Genomic DNA, 24,387 nt, shown 5'->3' with positions numbered 1-24,387 from the left:
GTAACTAATTTTCCTTTTCTTAAACTTCTCTACTGGGGATCTCCTATAATCAGTTTGACCATATTTTCTTTTCTGCATCTGATGAACTCCTTTTTCTTAATTCTAACTTTAGGCACCTCGTGCAATGCAAGACAATGTGAATGTTCGTTCTTCTTACCTTGAGGAGCATAGTTGCTTAAAAGCATAGTTTCTGTTTCCTATCTTTTATTGCTGTCATGTTCCTGAACGCTGATTATGTGTAACATACAAGGAAACCTAGTTTTCTGAATAGATGTACTGATCTGTATTCTCATATTTATCCTGTTCTTTGTTGGTCTTAGGTTTGATTCTCTTCAACTGGATATATATAACACTTCGTGGTTTTGAACTATTATGATTTAGCTCTTTACTATGGTCATTGACGTTTTGACAATATTGTATTGTGGTGCATTATCTGATTTTTAATCTACACTTTTCCATCAGTGTCTAAAAATTCTGACAACTATTTTCACACTATTTTTTGAAAATATGCCAGAACAACACTTCACAACGGTTTTTCACCTATGTGCAACGTTGGATGCTCAACTAAATATTCTTGTTTTGTTAATTTTCTTGTGCACTTATTATACCTAACCGTTTTATTTTACATAAATGTGTGTCGAAGACATGATCTGCGTGATGATTTTATTTAGCACATAATGCGGAGCCTGATTACACAGTAGATTTCTTCATTTCTATTTGGTTTATTTGTCCTTTGATGGCTCGCTTCTTTAGGTGAACAACTATGTCCTTTTCAAACACCGGTGACTCTAAAATATAAAACAAAAACTTATTTATGTTGAACTTTCTATTTGAAATTTTTTTTTGAGTCAAGGCTTTAAAAAATACATGTAATATTAAAGTTTTGAAAAATATGTGTAACGTTTCAGCTTAGAAACAGAGTTTTCCTCAGACAGTCCTATCTTTGTTAAAACCTAGGGCTTCTCCATTTTATGGTCAACCTGCGGTGGGAGGAAAGGGGACTATTGCCGTCCCCTAAATTTTAGAAGGGAGTTCTGTTTTTGGAAATACATATCGAAACTATACTAATTTACTCTCACATAGTACAGTACTTAATATAGTTATAATGTATATACGATACTCAGTGGCGTATTTAGTTAAGCTAATCAGCCTCAAACCCTTTCTCCCGAAATAAATTTGTTATTATTTCACATTCCACGAACAACAATAATCCTTCATACCATTTCTTAGAAGTTCATTGACTTTCCATTTTCTTATGTTCTTTGTTCAGAAATAATATTGTACTTGTCAAATTTTATTCCATGTGTTCTTTTTTCTTTCTTTCGTCCATTCTACTCTTCTGTTTATTTTTCTTAGTTATTACTTTCTTTCGTTTCTCCTATCATACTTTCGACCGTTGTTAGTAGTGATTCAAATCGGCCGTTCGTCTGAACACCAAAACTAAGAGGAGCTAATAAGCGAAACTGGTGTTCCACACCAACTAGCACGGATATCAACATAACAGGACTTTAGTTATTGTAGCAAAGGAATATTTACATCGTTTAGTTATAAAGAAAGGTAAATGTTTGAATTAAAGAAAATCAAGAGGGGGGATAAGTAGCCCGGGAAATTAGGTAGGCCAAGAGGATGCTTCCTTTTCTTCTATGAATAGAATAAAAGATTAGATTCACTGCTAAATTTTTGTACATATCATATTACATAAGATTCATCAGTCTGCAATTCTTGCCATTCAAACTTTAGTTTATGCATAAATTAAAATAAATTTAATTCTCAAACTCAGGTGGGTAATGGCCCCTATGCCTCTCTGTGTAGTGCATATCCCCCTTCCGAAACAAAATCATAATACGCCACTGACGATACTACTATAGTTTATTTACTGTAGTTAATAAGAAATGTGCATAAATAACTGGTGTTCTATAAGATGCGTTATGTGCACGCATGCATCAAATTTTGTGTGTATTCGCGACTGTGCTTGTGTGTCAATCTTTTGCTCCCTTTTGAATTAGTCCTTTGCCCTCCATTGAAAAAAAAAATCCATGGGCGTCCTTGGTCCATTTCTCTAATGAGCAAGTCAGAAATCCTTTCTGCTACTTAGCCCTACCCCGTCAAATTAACTTCTTCCACATGTGATCAGCTCTAGATACATTGTCATCAGTGCTTCTGCTGACAACTACAACACCTAAAAGGAAGCGCATCACTTGAGACGACAATATGCAAGAAGTGAACTTAAGGAGACGGGGCCAAGGAAGAGAAAGGACTTCCAAATTGCTCATAAGGTAAAAAGACCATTCCCAACTTATTTCAGAAGATATACTGTCTGAGGAAGGTTATCTCTCTGAGTTAAAAAGCTACACATACTTTTTTGCTAACACATTGCGTGTATGACTTGACTCGGTAAAATTCTTAAAGAAAATAAAAGCAAGACTGTGCTTTTGTTAATGTTAACTTGAGAAGTGTTATTTCTTACAAGAACATAAATTATGTTCAAAACGGTCGCAATCGAGAATAATTAAATGACATTATACGCTGGTCTAATCCTAGAAAAGTCTGAATCTATACACGTCGATCTAACAGTCTATAAACGCAAAACGACAGATGATAATGTCACTCACTAACTAATGAATAGTATCAGTGATAGCTTCTACATGATAAGTTAATGAGCATTTTTCTAAGTAAACCCGGTTGTAGGGGGAAACTAAAATGGAAAATAATCATAAATAAGTGAAACAATAATTAAATTTCCCATAATATAAGCTAACCCGAGAAACTCCCTGGCGAAAAGAAATCAATATGTAAACAAACTCCTACTAATGAAGCTAACCCTCTCAAAAGTAGAAATTAAACAGGCCAAGATAGTTGAGTAATAATAGAGACGTTAATTTACTCATCAAAGAATAGCTCAAAATGTGACATCCTGCTGTCTCTCAACCCTACTAGACTATCTTCATTTTAAAACGAAAATGGCAGAATATGTTTTACTGCAGGCTGAGATAACGTTAAGGTCTCATATTACATCTAGTTCAAGTGAAACATTTACCAAAAAGTAAGTAAAAGAATAGTTAAAGGATAAAGACATGAAGTATATTATCATCAATCAAGGGAAGAACCTAAGACTTGAAGGAGAAATTACGCCAACTATATAAAAAGAACGCTCACCTTCACTCATGCCTTGGTCAACTCCTGTGAATGGAATGAATTAAAAGAAATCAAACTCTCCGCAATTCTTGATACTGATGTAGCTACTCTTCGCTAAGGTTATTGTACTTTTTGAATTACTGAACTGCTAACGTGTCGTACTTACTGCTTAGAACTGCTACTTATCTGAAAAAGTAAACACGAAGTAAACAATCTCACCGAAAAGATCAAACACAATCGTATATACTTAATGAAAATTTTACATGTAATTATTATTGACGTTATAGATTAGACATTCTGAAAGAGATGCTAACATGAGAGAAAAGTATGGAAGCTAATACTTTATGGTGGAACTGTCAAAAGCAAAGAGAAGCAAATTAGCAAATTGATAAATGAATGAAAAATACAAAGAAATGGTGAACAAAAGTCTAACTAAAAGAAAATGAATGTAGCTAAAAACCAATCAAATAAAGTTTGATAAAGCCCAATAAAATCTTACGGAAATTGTTACTAAAATAAAAAAAATGTTGGACCAATTTAAAAGTTTAATAGAAAATAATTAGAGCTTTAAAATTCTGAATAACATTAAAAATTGCACACTAAGCGATGGAAAAAATTATTACGTGTTGAATCAACCAATCTAATAGCAAAAAAAGTTAATCCGCGCCACTCATAGGAATTAACAAAAAAGTAACGCAGATGTAAATAGCCACAGAAAAACTAGATAAATGGCAATTCGACTACCTCTCTTCAACATGATCTAATCCCCGAAAAAGAAAATACAGCTATGGAATTAATAACATAATCTTATAAGTAGAACTAAATACTCTAATACTACGATGCCCTCGATGCCCTTGAGAAGAAGGTATTTCCTTTTCGTAAATTAAGAATTGATCCTTTCCTGAATCTTATAAGTCAATGAATAGGGAAACTGATTCCCATTTGCACGTAAGCAACGCACAAAGCAGCACTCCATGAAACAAAACTTTCATTTTGATATATCTTAACAATGAAATTACGCACACCCTCACTACCGAGTCCCCTACCTCTATCTGTACATTTCACGTATATAAATGTTATTCGTAAACAGAAAATAATTCAAAAACTCTAGTTGATAATAACACTAGATGTTCACCTTTATAGTACCTTTCAAAGTTACCTATGGGCAGGAACCAGATACTGGTAATGAAATCCTAATACATACAAGTATTGAACGGTATGAATCGGGATAACATATATATCGAACATAAACAGGCAAGCATATTATCAACCTGCATCCATCTAGTGCATTACACCTGTCCCTTCTAACTTCCCCTTTTTTTAGAGAATTAGTTACCTAATTCATATTTCTGTGCCTATTCAACCCATTTTTGACTGAAAACACTTCTACCCCCTTAAATTTCGGGAGTGCATAGGACGCTTTTTACATTTTCGAAATTGCCAAAATTAAAAATTTGGTATGGTAGTAGGGAGCCATGGTATGTACTTCTGTAAGTTTGGTTGCTACATCTCATTACCTCTTATGTTTAAGAAATGTCAAATATGTAAATTTGGAAGATTTTTGACCTATTTTATTCTCTTTGATGAGATCACGTTATATTGCTATATGGTTAAGCATAGGGGTCTACACTCTTTCATAAGGCATGAGTACATTGACAGCTCCTTTTACATTCCAAACGTGCGTATACTTTTGTTAGCTTTCCCTTGTAATTCTTGTGCCTTCTGATACATTAGATCACATCTGCTGTTCCGTTGGAGTTCCATCATTTCTTCACATATCTCCTCCCTGTACTTTTCTTTGGCTTTGTCCGTCTCTCTTCTCAATTCATTATTCAGCCTTCTGTATTCTTTGATGTCCGTGGTTTTCATCCATTGCGATCTTCCATCTTCTTAAGCATTGCTTCAATTATCCATGATTTTCTTCGTGTTTTTTCTATCATGCCATTGTTATTGTGGAGCGTGTCTAGTAGATTACTTAATTTTCCCCGTATTATTTTCTACATTGCGTACTATTACCCACCGCACAGAAATTTTCCTCAATCACTATTTTCACGTTAATGCCCATTTTTCTTAATCGTTCTATCTAAGTTCCATTTTCAATTTCTCTTTTCATTTTTCTTGATTGACTTCAACCAGGTTTGCACTTCCGTCAATAGGAGATTGTGATCCGAATCAATATCCACGTCTCGTTTACTATTCCCAGAACGTTGCTTGACAAGAATGTAATCGATTTGACAGCGATTCTTATGTCCTGGAGTTTTCCATGTGTACAGCTTTGTTTCTCTATTTTTAAACCACGTATTCGTCACAACCATATCATGTTGCCTACAGAAGTCGATAAGCGTTTGGCCCTGTTCGTTTCTTCTACTTAGTTCAAATGATCCCACCACATTCGCAGCTCCTTGTCTACTACGCTGTTGAAGTCTCCCATTACTATGGCGTTGACCTTACCTCTTCTCCCTCCTGATGCAACACGTCACTAATCTCGTCATATATTATTTCTACTTCATTATCAGCATGGTCAGTTGTTGGCATATACACTTGTATTATCACAATATCTAGTGATTTTGCATTTAGTTTTACAAACATCAAACGGTCACTGCAGCGTTCCACGTTGGTAACACTTTTTGCTACTTTGTTCTTCATTACTATCGCGACTCCATTCTCGGCCTTAACGCCACCCGAATAGAATATTGTTTAATTTCCCAATACTATCTCACCTTTTCCTGACCATCTCACTGCTCTCAAGTCCACTATGTGCACTTTACATTTATACAATTCCACTTTTAAATTTTCAAATTTACCCGCACGTCGTAAAGTTAGTACGTTCCAAGTTACTATGTTGAAATGAAACTTATTATTATTTTCTTTTCTGATGATTCTTCCCGGAGCAGTCCTTACACGGAGATCCGAACGGGGGACTATTTTATCACCCAAATATTTACCTCAGGAAGAACCATCATTATATTCCCCGTCCCTCGTGGAGAAAAGACAATGTGGCAGTATTCCAATTTCCTTTCACATCTCCATGTCGTTGACCATCTTATCGTTCATCTTTTAGGGCACTTTCCCCTCATATAACCCAACAAAATTGAAAAAGCACAAAATAATGACACTACATGAATGTTTAGGGTTAGTGGCTCAAAAAATTATGTGTTGCAATACATAGGTATTTCTATTATTTTAATATCTATATATAAACCCATATATATGAACTCTTAACGTAGTACATGAGTTAGTAGAAGGGCCACTGTGGCTGAGTGATAAAAGGATCATCTCTGGTTAGATCCCAGTTCCCCCATGTGTGCTTTGTGGTGCGCAAGCATCGTGTGCGTGGGTTTTCTCGAGGTTCCCGTTTCTTCTCACTTTTATCATTTCACCATTATCACCCACCTCATCATCACCGTGTTTCTTAATGTCAATGTATAAACGTGGGACGTTAAACTAATAAAACAAAAACGAATTAGTAGAGATATAAAACATTAATTTTTAAGCCTGTTTAAATTCAATTATTCCACAGTTTTTATATATTTGCGTTTAAACTCATGATAATACTCATCCAGTTCATTGATTGAATGCAACCTTAATAACTTGGGCAGTGTCCGGGTTGCATACATGTTCAGGCGTAATTGAGTTTGTGTTGTATGATTGATGCCCGTCTGTTTATTTTCAGCATTTATGTGAGCGAACTATTATGGAGTATTATATTTACTGTTCTTAATTCAGAAGTTTTGTAATAAGGGCTTAGTGTGCAATGTTATAAAATACAAATTTTGTTCAAACTTTCAGGGAATTCTGAAATAAGAAACAGTGAAAAGAACATAAAATCTGTGTTACAAGTAGAGGCGGATTCCCGGGTCTGAAAATCTTTCCAGTACGAGTGGTTGTCATAAAGTTTTAATTATAATCTCAAAGCAATCAAGCTGCGACCATGAAACTTGTTAATGGTGTTAGCCCTTCTCTACATAGTCATCCTTCAATGAGAAACATTTTCACCAACGATGGATGAATTGGCTGTTCAGAAAACGTTCCATCTCGTAAATCACCTCGTCATCATTACAGAAATGCCTGCCACCCAATGTTTTCTTTTCATCCGAAAATTGTGGAAAAAGTCACTGGGTGCCATGCTTGGATAATATGGAGGCTAGATAAAATTTGAGCCCAAAGAAGCAGCATGTGTGACTTTGTCCTGTGCAGAATGAGCTGAAACGTTGTGGAGCAAAAAGCCCCCCTTGAAGAGCTTCTCTCGACTCTTAGTCATTATGCTCTAGTCAGGAGATTTCGGTAGTATGCTCCTGTGATGCTTTGCCCTTTACGAGCATAATCTGTCAACACCACGCCATACTAGTCCCAGAAAACACTCAGCATTCCGTTGCCCGATGATGGTTGGGTCTTCGTTTCTTTACGGTGGTGGCGAATTCACATGTTTCCATTAATTCAATTGGTCCAGTGTCTCAGGCTCATATTGGAACAACTAACATTCGTCCATGGTGAATTAGGAACCAGAAGTGGTAGCAGATTTCAGTCAGTTCCGGTTGCAATAGAAGAATAAAATTGGAGACCGGAAATCGAAGATTTCCACTAATTCCTTTTCAAATAGAGGAGCAATATTTTCAACCCATATTTAAAAGCCATTTCTCATTATCTCTTATCGGTTATGTTCCATAAAGATCAACATTAAAACAGAAAGTGGTAGTAATATTAGATTTCTACCACTTCTAGTTTTAGTAGAGAGATATATGGGTGAAAGTAAAATAAATTCTTGAGACGCTAAATCGATTCCGAAACACAGCTTTCCAGTATCTACCACCATTTTTGTTCAATGTTAATCAACGTTGAAACCGAAAATGGTTTATATTTACCGTATCCAGTTTGAGTAGAGTTAATGGATAAAATGAAACATATCTTTAGGACTGAATAATTAAAAAAAAAATAAATAACTTCCTGCTTTCATTTAACCGTTCTTGCTCTGATACTTCTCGACAAACAGATGGATAGCCATGGTCATCTTATTAACCTTCCCGTGCTTGTACATGGTTTTGAACAAGGAAGCACCCACGAGGGTCCATCAAATCCGCAAACTATCCTAAAACTTTCTAACTGAACATACATTTGTCCACTTTCTCAATAAAAGTGTACTTGTTTAACATGGAAATGATTGACGTAGCATGAAAATTTGATGTTACACATCTTCTGTAGCTATTCTTTCCCTTATGAAAACAATCTAGTTGTATCATTTTTGCTGAAGTTATAGGTGGATTATATAGTATTTTACAATTACTTATTGTCTTTTCAAGTACAGAATAATACACATTCAATACTACGTAGACGTAGTGGCTTGAAGTATTGGACCCCCCCCCCCAACAAAAATTTCTGGCTGCGCGCCTGGTTTGGAGATCGAAAACACATACACTACCTCTATGTACAGTTATTGATAAAACAAAACAACATACTTTATGTACAGACTGTATTTGAAATATGCAGTTTTATTTTGCCGCATAATGTAAGTATAAGCAAAAAGAGCTTAGAACTTGGTGAAAGCTGTTTACTTGAATTTTGCATTATGTAAACGTTTGAACTACTTTGGTTACATTCATAATATACCATAAGGAAGTGTATCACAAGTGATTACCTTTTGAAACGATGGTCTAGCGCTTCCTGTTGTTAACTGAATAGAAAATTGTTTTGCAAACCAGAGCAACATGAGTAACTCTACTATGCCATGTTTCCTTTCAAATGAAGACATCATATTACATGATAACAAAGCTCTATATTTGTCTTTGATTTCAACCTTCCCCGCAAGATTCTAGTCTATAATTATATAATCTTGATTAGAGTCTCTGGTTATTTTCATTTTTATTCTTCTCCAGAACGGATTCTCATTCTCAGTAAAAAGAATTTCTTGTTCTATATCCACACTGTTAATATAAATTAAAGCACACCTTATGATGATGTGTGGTACAGAGTTTATGTACGTGTATTCTTTCACTTTTTAAAACACAATGATAGGTAAAATTATATATTTACTGTAACCAGGAGTAAAAGTGGATCTGAAAAGGTAGGGCGACGCATCACGTCACGCTGTCCCCCTGCCTATCATTGACCATTGTAATTTTTTAGGAAGTGGGAGACGCTATAGATATTTTTGGAAGTGGGTTAACGGCCTCCACTCGCGTGCCTCTTCACTTTTACCCCTGACTGTAACCTAAAGAAAGATTCCTATGTGGTCTGCTTAGATTTAAGTTTAACATAAGAGGACTTCCGATTAATTGATATATGTGTGAAAACATACGTCTTTAGTCATAGAAAAAACTGTTTATTCATTTAAAATCAACTATTTAACCAAAAATTAACCACAGGAAAAGTATTTGATTATATTGAAGATTAATAAAATGCTTAACGAATACTTTAGCGGTTAAAAAATTTAATGATTAAATTACAAGTATGCATAACGTAAATGTTAAATTACTAAGGAAAGAAGAGAAGAAAGAAAAATGCCCATTCCGACAACTTATGAAGCAAAGCTATATCATTGCACTTATACTCTAATTTTTTTATGAGGGACCCAGTGGATTAGTGGTAAAGCGCTTACCTCTGGTGCGTGAGGTCCCTGGTTCGATCCTCGGTCAACTAAGTTTGTGGTGGACAATATTGTGTCCGTGAGTTTTCTCGGGATACTCTCGTTTCCTCCCACATTTAATTCCACCAATTGTTCCATCATCATTCATTTGCCTAAATCATTGTTCCCCTTAGTTTAAAAGCAATAACGTGGACGTTAAACTGAAAGATTTTGTTTTATTTTACTTGTAATTTTTTGTACATTAGATTTCTATTAAATAATGTATTTTAAGATATATGTACCCGAATTATTAAATTGGTGCGAATGAAATGTCTGCTTTAATGTCTGGTGGGAAATTCATCTCAGCAACACTAAACACTGACGAACTAAGGTCACGCGTTTAACCTCAGAAACTTTGTACACATCCAGCATTCAAACTAGGGTATTCGGACAATCAGAAGGTTGTCAAGTGCATTGTTGGAGGAAACAATAACGAGGATTTTTTTTATGAATTGAAATTTCGATTATTCTTCACAGCAAGGCTCACAGAAAAAGAAAGACATTAATAGTATATTTGTGTTGGGAATAGCGAATAAACGACTCGTCCGTTGTAGGCACTAAGCAACGTCATGTTTGGATGGGCTCCTCACAAACACCGTGGAATTAAACCCTTGGAAAGGTGGTCTTTCCATTATACTTGTCCTTCTAAATGTCGTTATCAGAGATATCATACTATAAACTTTGCAAAAATTACAAAATTTGAAATTTTTAAAAAATCATAAAATTTGGGGGAAGCATTTATCAATGTTGTTACACTACCTGAAACCAACTTTGATATTTCACCCCTTCGCTATAAACTTCAGCTATCTGGATGGCGGGCGCGCTTTTGGCGTGGGAGACCTGCATGTGATTCCCAGCGGAGGCTCATATGCTTCGGATTTCACGTTAAGCTGTAGGTCGCTGGTTTCATATAACCTCGCTGGTGAACGGGACCATAAACTTAAATTCAATCCAATCCAATCTATAAATTGGAATTTGTTCACTTTCGATACTAAACTTAGGAAGTAATTTTCACCTAGTAGGGTTCAAAATTAAGGCTTTTCAAACTACGAGAGAAAATTAAAGGAGAAAAAAATATACTCAAGACAATGGTGTTTGTTTGCAATATTTTTTTTAAATAATCAAGTTCTAAGACACACAAATTTACTCCAACGTCTCCAATGTCACTAATTGACACGTGCTGCTTAACAAAAGTGGCCAGCAGTCGCAAACGGTCTGGGATTTAAAATTTTAAAATCCAGTTTTGTGCTGCCAATGTATATGGTAAGAGAGGTTGATTCTTTTAAAACTCCGGATTTCATTTGGGTCTAGAATTTCTAACTGAAGTCCGATTTTCATGCGATTTGTGGCAAATGATCAAGGAAGGATGAGAGATTTATGGGACTATGTGTACTGGTTTAAATTCATCCGGGGTAATATCGATCATGCCTCAAGAAAAACAGCAACTTTTCGCCAATGTACCTTACAATTGGAATGAGGTTTAGGTTTTTTTAAGCGAATTTGCAGAATGCACGTTAAGTGCTAGTCAGAATACAAATTGTTAGTAGTAACATCCATAAATCACATGTGGATAGCTATAGCCGATTTCTTGCCACAAACGACGGAAAGATTTCTTGGGCGACATAAGGAGTCGATAACTGACATCTTCAACAACATCCGCCTGCGGCGCAAAACGTGAAGCAAATTTGTTTCTGAATGCCCTTTGCATAGCAACAACAAATTCCGTTCTCCAAAACTTTTAACGACAAACTCGTTTTGTTCCAAAGAATACACTATTCTCACTGTGCCCTGATCATACTCACACAGTAGCACAGAACAGTACAGCACAATTCCCAATACAGCGGTCCAATTTCCTGCTTCTTCTTGACCTTGGCGAGGTTGCTATCTAAGGGAAAAACTCAAATCTGCACACCGCATCACACCTCGTTCCAATTGTAAGGTACACTGGCGAAAATTTGCTGTTTTTCTTGAGGCGTGATCGATGTTACCCCGGATGAATTTAAACAAGTAAAAATAGACCCATAAATCTCCCATTCTTCCTTGATCATTTGCCACAAACCGCATGAAAATTGGGCTTCAATTAGAAATTCTAAACCCAGATGAAAATCGTGAGTTTTAAAACAATCACCCTGTAGTATACAGCAAAATTTAGAAAAATAAACACACTGTTGAACAAGACTGCACTTATTTAATATAAAAACACATTTACACGTGATGTTTCGATCTTCTAGCCAAAATCCTCATCAGAGTGTACGTCTGATGAGGATCTTGGCTAGAAGATCGAAACGTTACATGTAAATGTGTTTTTATATTAAATAAGTGCAGTCTTGTTCAGCAGTGTGTTTATTTTTCTGATTTTATTTACAAGACGTATGTCTATTATTGTGTGTCAGCAAAATTTAAGAAATAAAAGTGGTCAAGCAAACTTCATTGAATCACTTCATATGGATTGATCCCTACGTTCCACAAAAATCTTGAAGACTCGTCTTTTTGTTTTAGTCACTTTAATGTTGAACTTAGTAACATTTCAAAACTATACAGAGAGGCATATGAGCAAGTGTGGTTAGTTGTCGGAAACAAGTATGTGATGAAAGTTTTGATCCAGCTGGATGCACTATAAAAGATTAAAAAAAAAAAAAAAAAAACTTAAACGCATTATGACTAAGCAATATAGTGATGAAGTCAATGGTATTGTAGAACAATATGCTTTGCACAAAATGGCACAATCAAAAGCACAAGATATTACGCAAGATGTGGTAACATTAAAGAAGCAGGCCTTCTTTCGCGGCTGGATAAGAGCTCATGTTTCAAGTTGCTATTGATATAGGTACAGGTCTTAACAAACAACTGAACAACAAATGCATATTTTTGATTCCGTAGGACTTCCGTTAACGGTATAAATCGTATTATCTTTACCAGGGAACAACTTTACGCAAGAACACGAAAGGTCCCGTAAGCAATATAAAAAAAGACATGTGATTCGAAGAAAGTTGTCAGTAAGTGCTCCCAGTGCACAAGATGCCACAGGATTTCAGAGTGCCAAGCAAAACGGTAAAATTAATTTTCTTTGCGGCAAAGAAATACACATTTCCTTGACTTGTCATTAAAGAAAAAAGTAAGTATGTGCAACAATCCCGTCTTTAAAATAATAACAGGAAGTTCATGCCATCAAGCCATGGAAGGATGAAGAACAGTATAATTCCGACGTGGGTGCAGAATGGTATTTTTTTTATTATTATTCAACAGAGAAACGTGCTGTGCTTAAAAAGATGTGTTGTTGTCCGATCCGTGGGAGAACAAATATACCGACAATACGACGCAAGAGGCAGAAGTGGATGGTGTTTTGCAGTAATTTTCAAGCGATCAAGATTATGTGCTAGAAAATGACAAGCATTGACTTCACCAACAAGAACATACCTTACTCTTCACTGACGAACTTGGACTACAAGATTTATCGGATGTCAGTGGGTGGCTTACCTACGATAGGGAGGAAACTAATATTGTCGAGCATCGAAAGAGACTTAAGAGAGATGAAGGAGCTAAACTAGGCTATGTGGCGGAGAGTCAAACACAAGGATCTTATATAATAGAGGATTTGCCCTTACAACAAAATCTTGAAGCCACACGTCACAGTTTTGCCACCCCTACTCTGCCCACTCTACCCAATAACATCGCAATGTTTTGAGCCAACAGTCATGGCGGAAACGAAAGTAGCCAATCAGACAATGGTGAAAACGAGAGTAGCCAATCAGACTTGCCGATGTTCAGTTGTTTTTTGGCTTCATTAATTTAATAGGATGAAGATACATATAGGCAGATCCTCTATTTTATAACATCCTTGGTCAAACAGGCTTCAGAGTAACTCAGAAAAGAAATATTACGATCGATTTAGGATTAGATATATTGGGAGCGAATAGAAAATAATAACCATGAATTTTAAAGGATAACAGAGATTTCTTGCAAAGATATTACTTGGTATGAATTAAAGTATTATTGAGACATTGAGTGCTGGATACGAAAATACAAATATCCAAGAGTTACTTTTATTTATTAACTATTAGGAAGAGAGGGAAAGAATACTGGACCAGTGCTGCAGTCCTAAAATTTTCAGAGGGTATACGCTGATTTGTGATCATCTATCATTATCATAAAAGACATTGAAGGCATTTTTTAATGAACAATTTAAATCGTATGTATTAATTAATTCAATATAAATAATGTTACTGTTTTATAGTCTAAATGCATTTCATGCTATTCTCTTGTTGACGCTCCTTACTTAAATCACACCATTAATAACATAGATGGGTTAGGTATGGAGAAGGAACCTACTCACTCCGAGAACAAACAGAAAAAAATCGCGCTGGATTTTTTTCATGACATATATTTGAACACTTGCTAATATAAAAGGAAAATGGTGATATAGTCACTTCATCATTGGAGTCATGGCCCGATTAAATAAATAAACGAAACTATACGGTTTGAAGCAGAAGGTACACTCTAATGACTAAGATTAAGCAGAGGGTATACGGCGTGTACCGCCGTGTACCCCCGACTACAACCCTGAGCATGACCTTTAAAAGAGAGCAAACACATAAAAGGAAAGAAAAAGTATTGGCTGAATTTTCTTTCTGTTTCAACTTTGTTTACTAGAGGGGTGAACGTTGGATGGTAAACGTTTGTTTGTATTTATTACAGGTCACAAGTGACAAGTGAACGTAAAGATGTGACAAGTATGTGAAATCAGCAGTTGAACCTCAAGTCCGAATACACGTAGTTGTTTCCATTTTACCCCGGTTCGGGTTTTCTGTAAATATATAAAAAATATGTTTGATTATCGTAATTAGACTCTCTTAAATTCAGCTATGGATGTAGTTAACGAAGTTATTAACTACAGTAGAGCGTCGATTATCCGAACGTCGGTCAACCGAACGACCGCTTAACCGAACTGTGTACTCGCTCGCACCTGTTATTCTCCCACCCTACCGTCCATCATCCCCCTCACTCCCAAACCAAGTTTCCCACAGTAGTCGCCGCACTGAGCCACCGCTGGCGGAACATTGCTTCTAATGGGGCCTTCATAAGGCGCTGCTGACCGGCCAAGCCGCCAGTCGCTGTGTTTCAACAATCAGCACACTTCTGTCGGTTTGGCACTGGCTGTAGAAGTAGCGGCAGTATCAAAGCTGTTCACAGCAACAGCTGCGCCAGCTTAGAGTTGAGGCGTGTCGCTCCGCGCAGTTTGAAGCATTGCGCGACCCCCTTGTACAGTACTTCTTTTTGGCAAATAAACATGTACAATTCGATTATCCGAACAAACCAGTTTTCCGAACACCCATGTCCCACAATTACTTCGGATAATCGACGCTCTACTGTATATATATTGCTGTAGTTCGTATTTATTTATATTGAAGTAGCTTATGCATAATAATACGTGCGCTTGTTAAAATATAAGAGTAAATAAAATACATGTATATTCTCAATCATACTGGTCTCACAAAGCCAGTTTTCTTTTTTTATTTTTATTTTATCCAAACATGTCAACAATAACTAATAATTTTACCCAGGATATGTTTAACTTCTATAAAATAAGGATTAGAAAACACATACACACACACACACATATATATATATATATATATATATATATATATATATATATATATATATATATATATATATATATATATATATATATAAAACTTAGCTTTACTATGTGTGCAACAGTATTCAACTCTACAGTCTCGCAGCTTAGTAAACAAAACACGTAGTATGTAAATACATGGAATCTTTAAACTATGACGTAAATTCAGTAGTTTTGGAAGTAGATAAGCATCATTATAGCGTGCCGAGTCAGAAAAAATTTTGCGTGGGAAAATTTGTGAAAATTTTTTCACAAGCGTGGAAACTTTCTCAGGACTGTGGGAACATTGAAACTTTTCATGGGGAATTTCTCACCACCATGGGAAAGTTCCCACAGAAAGTTTCAATGTTCCCACGGTCCTGAGAAAGTTCCCACGGATTTTCCCTCGCTGGAGAGAAACTTTCCACGGTCGTGAAAAAATTTCCACAAATTTTCCAACGAAAAGTTTTGCTGACTTGGCGCACTATAGTGACCTTATCTACTTTGTAAAGATTCGGTTTGGATTTTTCTTGTTTACGTACGATTTAAAATCAAATTTCACAATGTATATATCAAAATTATCAGAACATTAATAATAAAGGAGTTTATTCGCAAGTTTAAACATTTTAAAGTTTAAATAACGATCTATCACTAAATTTCAGAAATTATTATCATTTAAAGTAAAAAAAACCGGTAAAATAATTTTAAAAATAGAATAATTATGTACTACAGAACAGAAATTTATAGAAATTCATTATCTGAAAGATTATGTTGTAGGTTTAAACAAAGTTACGGTAAGAAATCAATGCATAAATTATAAATTTACATCGTGAAATAGAATCATAAATTTAAAAGGGTTATACAATTACTCATAGAAATTTACTAAGTTTTAATAATAGAGAAGGGATTGTGTTAATATTAAGCCGGTTAGAACCCACGGTTGCTCAATGGTAGAGAGCTTACCTCTAATGCGTAAGGTCCATGCTTCAATCCCCGATCAAATAAGTTTATGGTGGACAACATATTGTCCATGGGTTCTCTCAGGGTACTCCCGTTTCCTCCCACTTTCTTATTCCACCAATTCTTCCATCATTATTCACTTGCCCTAGTCTTCGTCTCCCTTAGCCTAAAGGGGATATCCGTGGGAAAGATTTTATTAACTTTTAAGGATTCCTAGATATGAACATTCTAATATTAATAATTTCCACTTCTATTTCCTCCTTCCATGTCGAATTTTCAAAATTCCTTCCTTAGTGCTACCTTACATTATAAATCATACGCGCTGTCAAAATTTCAAGTTTCTAGCTTAACCAGTTTGGTCTGGGCATTGATTGTTAAGTCCGTCAGTAACCCAAACACTCACTCAGGACTCCTTTTATACAGGGTGTTTCAAAACAACACCGACAACGTTTGGGAGGTGATTCCTGAGGCCAAGATAAGACAAAAAGTATAGACCAACCTGGGTGAACAAATGCTTTCTTTCGGAGTTATAGTCTGCCGAAAACATGAAAAAGTGAACTTTAAATGTCCATAGCTCCAAAACTATGGGACCTACCGTAGGCGGTTCAAGACTTCCCTTAGAAACTAGCATGTACCCTATTCAAATATCCATCGTTCAGAATTCTGTGGTACTTCCGCAAGAACTTTTTTTAATAGGTTATTTGGCTACGTTCGTATAATTCGAAGTACCCACCAACTACCTTTATAAAAATTGTTGCAGAAGTATCGCAGAATTCTGAAACATGGATATTTGGATAGGGCACATACTAGTTCCTAAGTGAAGTATTGAACCGCCTACGGTAGGTCCCATAGTTTTGGAGCTATGGATCTTTCAAGTTCACTTTTTCATGTTTTCGGTAGCCTATAACTCCGAAAGGAAGCATTTGTGCACCCAGGTTGGTCTATACTTTTTGTCTTATCTTGGTGTCAGGAATCATCTCCCAACCTTTGTCGGTGTTGTTTTGAAACACCCTGTATAGAGAGATTCGGTACAATTGCAGAGTATCTTATGTAAGCCTTCTATAATTAAAGAATGTATTCTCATGAAAGTAATGAGTAAAATAAATCTTGATTTGATTTTCATTTTAGCGTCGTCCCTATCAGTAACGAGGCTATGTGAGACGTGGAACCACATTTTATCGTAGGATCCGAACTGTATGACGTCCCGCTGGGAATCGTACACGTCAAAGGCGCGTACGCCAACCGCTTAGCTATGGGAGAGCTCATAAATAAAAAAATACAACCGAAAGGTTAATAACACTAATAACAAGTAAAAAAAATATATGAAAGTAAGTAAACTAGACCCTATAAAGGGACCATCTAGATAAAGAAATTTTATAAACAGACCATTTGTCTACTGGAAGTGAGAGAAATCCTTTAAAAACCGCAAGCAGAATGGTACTTTCGGGATTCGAGCTAAATACCTTCCAATAAAAAAAAAACAGAAGAGTCAATCACTCACCTATGCTCGTTTTCTTTTGTGACTGTGTATATACACATGAGAGCCCTAATTTGTTACTTGTGGCTGAACCAAAAAGATTTTCTTACGCCACTATGCCATCTAGATATTTTGGTTATTCCACTGAGTCTTTTATTGTTTTCTTCCCTCCTTTTTAACCATATATGATACACAAGGAAAAGAAAGAAGGTAAAAAAAAAACCTTGAAGATATATCTTTCCCTCGAAGATAAAGAAGAGATTACTGTCCATTACAATGTAATGTGATATTTATAACAGCTATACAGGGAGATTAGGTTACCATGGTGACCGAAGAATTCTCTTCATCTTGTATTATCAAGTGGGCGGCTTAGAAAGAAGAATCGTAGAATTACGTACACATAAAGGTTTAAATCTGTTATTTCGAAACTGATGTTTAGTTCAAATGTATCTCTTTCTGTGTATTACTTTTGGAGGAAATTCAGTTGAATCAGCATAAATAGGATTAAAATGGTAAAGGAAAAAAGGTTTCTTTTCTTTTTAAAATATAATACTAGGAAATGAGGGGACGTCAGCGGTAAAACCTTATTTCCCGTAAATGTTTTTGAAGTAAAAGTTAAAAAGAAACTCTCCTAATCCCAATTTAATCATTTTTGAACACCGTTTGAGTTCTAAATTGTTGGTGCTCTAAGACAGTTGAGTCCATTTTGAGTTTAACGTCGCTTTCAGCAGCAAAGCTATATGAGACGGGACCTACTGATTAACATGGAATCCCAACCAGTGTTGGGTAAGTTACTTGTGAAAATGTAACGCGTTACAAGTTACATTACTTTTTCTTAAATTGTAACGCGTTACTAACGCGTTACTTGCCTCCCAAAAGTAACTGTTACTTTACTTCGAAAGTAACGCGTTACTAACGCGTTACTTTTAAGTTCGAAACTTTGAATATGTCAAAAAATCTTATTACTTCAATTTTCCGTACTACTATTACTACCGCTATTATTATTATTATTATTATTATTATTATTATTATTATTATTATTATTATTATTATTATTATTATTATTATTATTATTATTATTATTATTATTATAACAACACTGTGTATAAACATGAAAAATAGGCGGTTTGTATTTAAATACTAAAAAAAGTAGTTGATTGCCAACCACGGAAGTCGTGAAGTCTATGAATCAAGGTTATTGTTCACGAGCTTCTGAATTTGGGTTGAAGATCTAGGTTGAGTATTCAGGTCGAGCCAAACATTGTTAAAAACTATAGGCCACTGGCCAAATATCTTCAAAACTGCTCGGCCCGGGTTTAGAATTATCAACGATTCGAGCAACTCGGCTCACAGCTCATTCACTATCGACCCGAACTGAAAAGTGAGCCGAGCCAACAGCTCACCCAACCGAGTCGGCTGAAGTACTCGGCTCAATTGAGCCGAGCCGAGCTGAGCTTGTTATAAACAATCTCTTGTGGTCTCGCTATCGAGACGAGCCGAGACGAGATGAGAGCAGTGTTCCCTCTCGTGAGCAACACTAAAAGTATTCCATATTACTGATTAGCTTATATTTCTCATGGCTTTCGTTTTGCAGTGTAATCAGGCCATGATTTCAAGACGAGTTAAAACGAACGAACTATTTATCAAACTCGACTGAACTCGACGCGAAAAACTGAATCGGCTCGGAACTCGACTCGAGGTTATTACCTTTGACTTGACTCGAAACTCAATTTGAATTCGAGTCGAGTAGAGTTTTAGCTTGACTCGTGCCCATAACTATGCGTTAGAAAAAATGGTTGCTTATTATTATTCTGCTAAACTAATTATATGATAATAACAATGTTGTCATGTAAAATTAAAAATACAGAATAGAGAGAAACATTACACTACAACTAATAAAATGAGAACACATGAACTGGGGGTGAATTAAAACTTCCCAGTAACTCTAAAATCGATACGTGCTTTTTAAAGCTAGTTGTTCCAAACTCTATAATCAACGGGACTCTGGGATAGGCAAACTGATCTGAAAGAACTCCAATATTACATACCATCATCAAACTATTTTCTAGTAGTAAAGTAGGTCTGCTCATCAGCCAGATTCATATTAATCCCTTACTCTATATCATTAATTATGGCACCCTAGCTGTTGATAAAGTTTTCCCGCCGGGGCACCACTTTACTTTTAAATCCTGTCCACCATCATCTTAAGCTTTTAAGAAAATTATTCTTTCAAATATTCGAACGATAAAATATTTTCGTTCTCCATTTTTATAAAAACAACACCAATCAAAGTAAAATAAACTACCCGTTCCATTGTACTCCTAATTCACTCACTGAATGTATTGATTTGGAGCTGTCAAAATCTACGACAAAATGTTCCAGATGCTTGCAATCAGTACACGTGATTTGACTGAGGCTGTCCACATCTTCCAAAAACAACAAGTTGCACTATGATCTTATCTGTTTCTTTGTGTGCCGGTGACTGGCTGTCGGTCACCTACATCGTTCAAGCTTCATTGCTCCATTCTGAGAAATTCACTTACAGGAAAGAAACATTTGTTTCCGAAAAAAAAAATACATATATTGTAGTTACTCATCCGAAATGTAACGCGAAAAAACGTTACTTACAAACTAGGTACGTTACTTAAAAATTTTAACGCGTTACCGTTACAGTTACTTTGGAAAAAATGTAACGCGTTACTAGGAAACGTTACTTAAAAAGTAACGCGTTACTTGCGTTACGTTACTTCCCAAGACTGATCCGAACCACATGAGCTCCCGTCGGGAAACGAATAGGGATGGGCACGAATCGAGCTAAAACTCGACTCGACTCGAAACTCGAAGCGAATTCGAGTCGAGTCAAAGGTAATTTTCTCGAGTCGAGTTCCGAACCGAGTCACTGTTTTGAGATTGAGTTTCGAGTCGAATCGAGTTTGACAAATGGCTCGCTCGTTTTAACTCGTTTTGAAATCACTGCTTGATTAAACAGGACATCGAAAGTCATGAGAAATGTAAGCAGTAATGTGGAATATTTTTACAGTTGTTCATGAGATGAGACACTGCTCGCATCTCGTCTCATCTCAAGACGACAATGGATTTTTATAACGAGACAACTCAAATGTCTTGAGCACCAATATAAGTATATAATGTAGTTCTTATCACCAAGCCTGAGACCTGACGGTCGAAGTTTTGAGCTCAACAGAAGCCTAACCCGGGTAGTGATGTCAACCGGCTCAGCTCGGTTCAACTGAAAGAACAATTCGAGCCGGCTTGGTTAAGATGAGGCACCGACTCAGCTCAGGTGAGCTATCGGCTCGAGCCGCGTCGGTTGGGGTGAGCCATAGGTTCGTTTCGGCTCGAGCCAGCTCCGTTGGGTGAGCTGTTGGCTCGGCTCGATAGTGAATGAGCTGTGATCCGAGCCGCTCGAGCATTTGACAATCCTAAACCCTGGCCGAGAAATTTTGAACATGTTTGGCCTTCGCCCTATAATTTTTATCAATTTTTGGCTTCAGCGTATATACTTGCTGCTCCAGAACTCAAATCCAGAACCTCGTGAACGTATTAAGTTCACCATTACTACCCGGAATACTTCATATGTATCCGGAATACTTCAATACATGCTCAATGTACACTCTGGAATAGTGTACATTGAGCATCTATTGAACGCTAACCAACTTCCTGATACAGCCTGAGACGCCAATTTATACTAAAAACAGAAATAATCTATAACAATGTAAGACGAAGAAGGAAGTTGGCCAGTGGCTGCACTGAAAAATATCATTCATTTGCTCTGATGAAATTTGAGGAAAGCATACGGAGAAACCTCAGATAGGATAAATAGTCTTCGGATTTGAACCTGGGATCATCAGATTAAGAAAGATAGCTATCCACTAGCCTATATTTTTGATTGATTCTTTTTATTTGATGTTTAGCGTCTCTTTCAGCAGTGAGACAATATGGGACATGGACCTACAGGTTAATGAGGAATACGAACCACATGTGCTCCCGCAGATAACCGCTTAGGCCCAAAGGAAGTTACTACCTTACATTTGTTCGATAACATTTTCCCTTTTTAAATCTCGGGTTTTCCTCGCATTCCTGCGAGTAGCATGTTTCCAAGCGGGTTTTCTAAAGGGAATTCGAAGGAACGAACAAAATCTTTATTATTTATATTTATTATATTTATATTTATATTTGCGTATAACTGTATTTATATTTGTGTATTTATATTTATATTTGCGTATATGAATTTCGATGGCAACTGTCGCCAAATATTAAAAAGTGAATATGGTAGAACTATGAAATAAAGAAAAGAGATGCGCGTAATTTTATCATAAAATTATATGGTGCAACGAATTTTATCTTATCGTAAACGGTTATCGTCGAATATACACGGTTAAAGGAGCACTCTGTTGATCAAATTAATAGAAGTTGCTCGACAAGTATTGACCACCGGCAGAAAAAAGTACAGAGTAACTGCAAGTCGAGTACGTACTATTGTACAGGAGTCTGCTCAAAGACCTTTAGAGAACTATCTTCGTGGCTTGGTTCACAATTTTAATTTGCAATCCACGCAAGTATTTTGAGACAAATGTCAATCGTATTTGGCATTTGGAAAGTTAAGCAAAAATGATAATAAACTTATGTCCAATATAAGTTGGAAGAATTTCAAAACAGATTAAAGTAGCCAGAATTTTTCAATGTAAGTTCACATACTTTATATATCTGCGACTTGGGACTAAAAGGGCTAATGTCAACACGAAGTAGTTTGGAGTATATATACTATTCGTATTAACATGTGCTTTTCTTGCAAAAGAAGATATCCATTTATAGGCGTTAAAATTTGACGAACATCTCATTTTTTTTTTTTTGGCAAAAAGTGACACTGGCCCTTTTAGACCCAATTTAATCGACAAGATATGAAGATTTTTCTTTCTAAGGATTCATGTTAAGTAAGTACTTTTCAAATATAATAAATGTAATGTTTATCTCAAAAATACTTTTGTTAGTAATGTGTTTTTTTTTCACTCTTTTTATCTTACTGTAAGGCTTTATGCAAGATTGGTACTTCTAAAATATAATGATCATAGTGTAATGTTAATCAAAGTCAAGTTGTTCAAAAAATATACTGTAATGTAAAATAATTATATACGTATAAAATCTGATCAGATGCAACAGAAAATACAAACAAATGCTATTTGTTAGTAATGTTTGTCATTTGTCTTTCAGCTGTTTTTAAATCCTTATTATAAGGCTTCGTGTTAGGTTAGCACCGTTAATATATAATAAGAATAATGTAATGTTCACCGAAGTCAAGTTGTTAATATTATATATATCTATATATATAATTTGATGAGATTTAGTGGAGAAAATATATATAATAGTTTTTAGTAAGGATTTTTTGTTTATAATATACTTCTTGTTTCATTATTTTTTATTTGATTCCATGTCAGTAAGGCCTAGACAAAGAACGACGTGTACAGAAGGGGTCGTCCTCAATGCAATATCGTATATCAGTGGCTCCCAATCATGTTTACCTGGCACCCTCAATGCAAGCCCTTAATACTTCACACATTTCTTACCGCTTGTTGGCTACACGAACTTTTTCTGATCTTTTACCTGATTTCAGATACACCATTGAATTTTCAATTCGATAATAATAATAATAATAATAATAATCTCAATATATTTATATTTCCTCTAGCAAGACTTCTGAATACCTTTGTAGTCCAATATTATTATTTACCAGCTGTATTCCTAATTAAACCACAGTTCGTATTCAAAAAATATTTTGCATTCCTACTTTTAATTTAACATATCTCTTATATCATTCGTAATATTTCTAATTAAGAATGTAGTTTATTTCTGTCAGTAGCTTCTGCACTTCTGTTCTTCGAAATAACATCCCATCAATGTGGGTTTTCATCGCTCCAATAGTTATAATTTTTTCGGTTCACCAGACCATATAAGGTAAATATCACTTCATCAAAGAATACCGGAGGGAGGGGCACGGTGGTTCAGTGGTAGAACGCTTAGCTCTGGTGTGTAGGACTACTGGTTCGATTCCCGGCCAAGTAAGGTTGTGGTGGACAATATTGTATAGGTGAGTTTTCCCGGGGTACCCTCGTTTCCTTTTGATTTCACCCGTTCTTTTCCGTGCTTTAATCATCGTCATCCTAAAGGGCATAATGTGGGACGTTAAACTGACAGTCTGAAAGTTACCAGAGAATACCATGTCATTTACGACAATATTGCTGTCATCGATATTTCATATCATTACTTCGCAAAACTCAATGCGGTGAGCAAAGTCGTCTTCCGTGATTTCATGCACTAAACGCATTCTCCTAGGGTTTCAACTTATACCGCCTTATGCAGAGTCGTTTTGACGTATGATTAGCGTCATACTAAAGGTTTGACTACTGCAATTAACATGTTAATCGAACTCTTTAGTATGGTACTAATCATACTTCAGAATGACTTTACATAAAGAGCATAGTGTACAAAAATTCATTGCGCTGAACTCTGGGAAACACCTAGCTTGTTAGCAACTCTGGTTATCAATGAATGCGGAATTTTCAC

At 35.8% G+C, this 24,387-nt stretch overlaps 1 protein-coding gene across 1 annotated transcript in view; it reads right to left on the bottom strand.

The window, feature by feature from the left end:
* Positions 1–3,298: 3,298 nt before the first annotated feature.
* The window catches only part of LOC145687721 (solute carrier family 66 member 2), a 101,530-nt gene continuing 80,441 nt past the window's right edge, over positions 3,299–24,387 (bottom strand). Inside the window, exon 4 of the mRNA XM_081761204.1 lies at positions 3,299–3,321. Within this exon, the coding sequence (XP_081617330.1) occupies positions 3,314–3,321 (8 nt within the window). The 3' untranslated portion in view covers positions 3,299–3,313. The remainder of the gene's footprint in view (positions 3,322–24,387) is intronic.

Source organism: Thermobia domestica, chromosome 1 (genome assembly GCF_964235325.1).
Source record: "Thermobia domestica chromosome 1, izTheDome1.hap1.1, whole genome shotgun sequence".
NCBI lineage: Eukaryota > Metazoa > Arthropoda > Insecta > Zygentoma > Lepismatidae > Thermobia > Thermobia domestica.
Note: the sequence above shows the minus strand (reverse complement) of the source record. Positions and strands in the feature narration are given on the sequence as shown.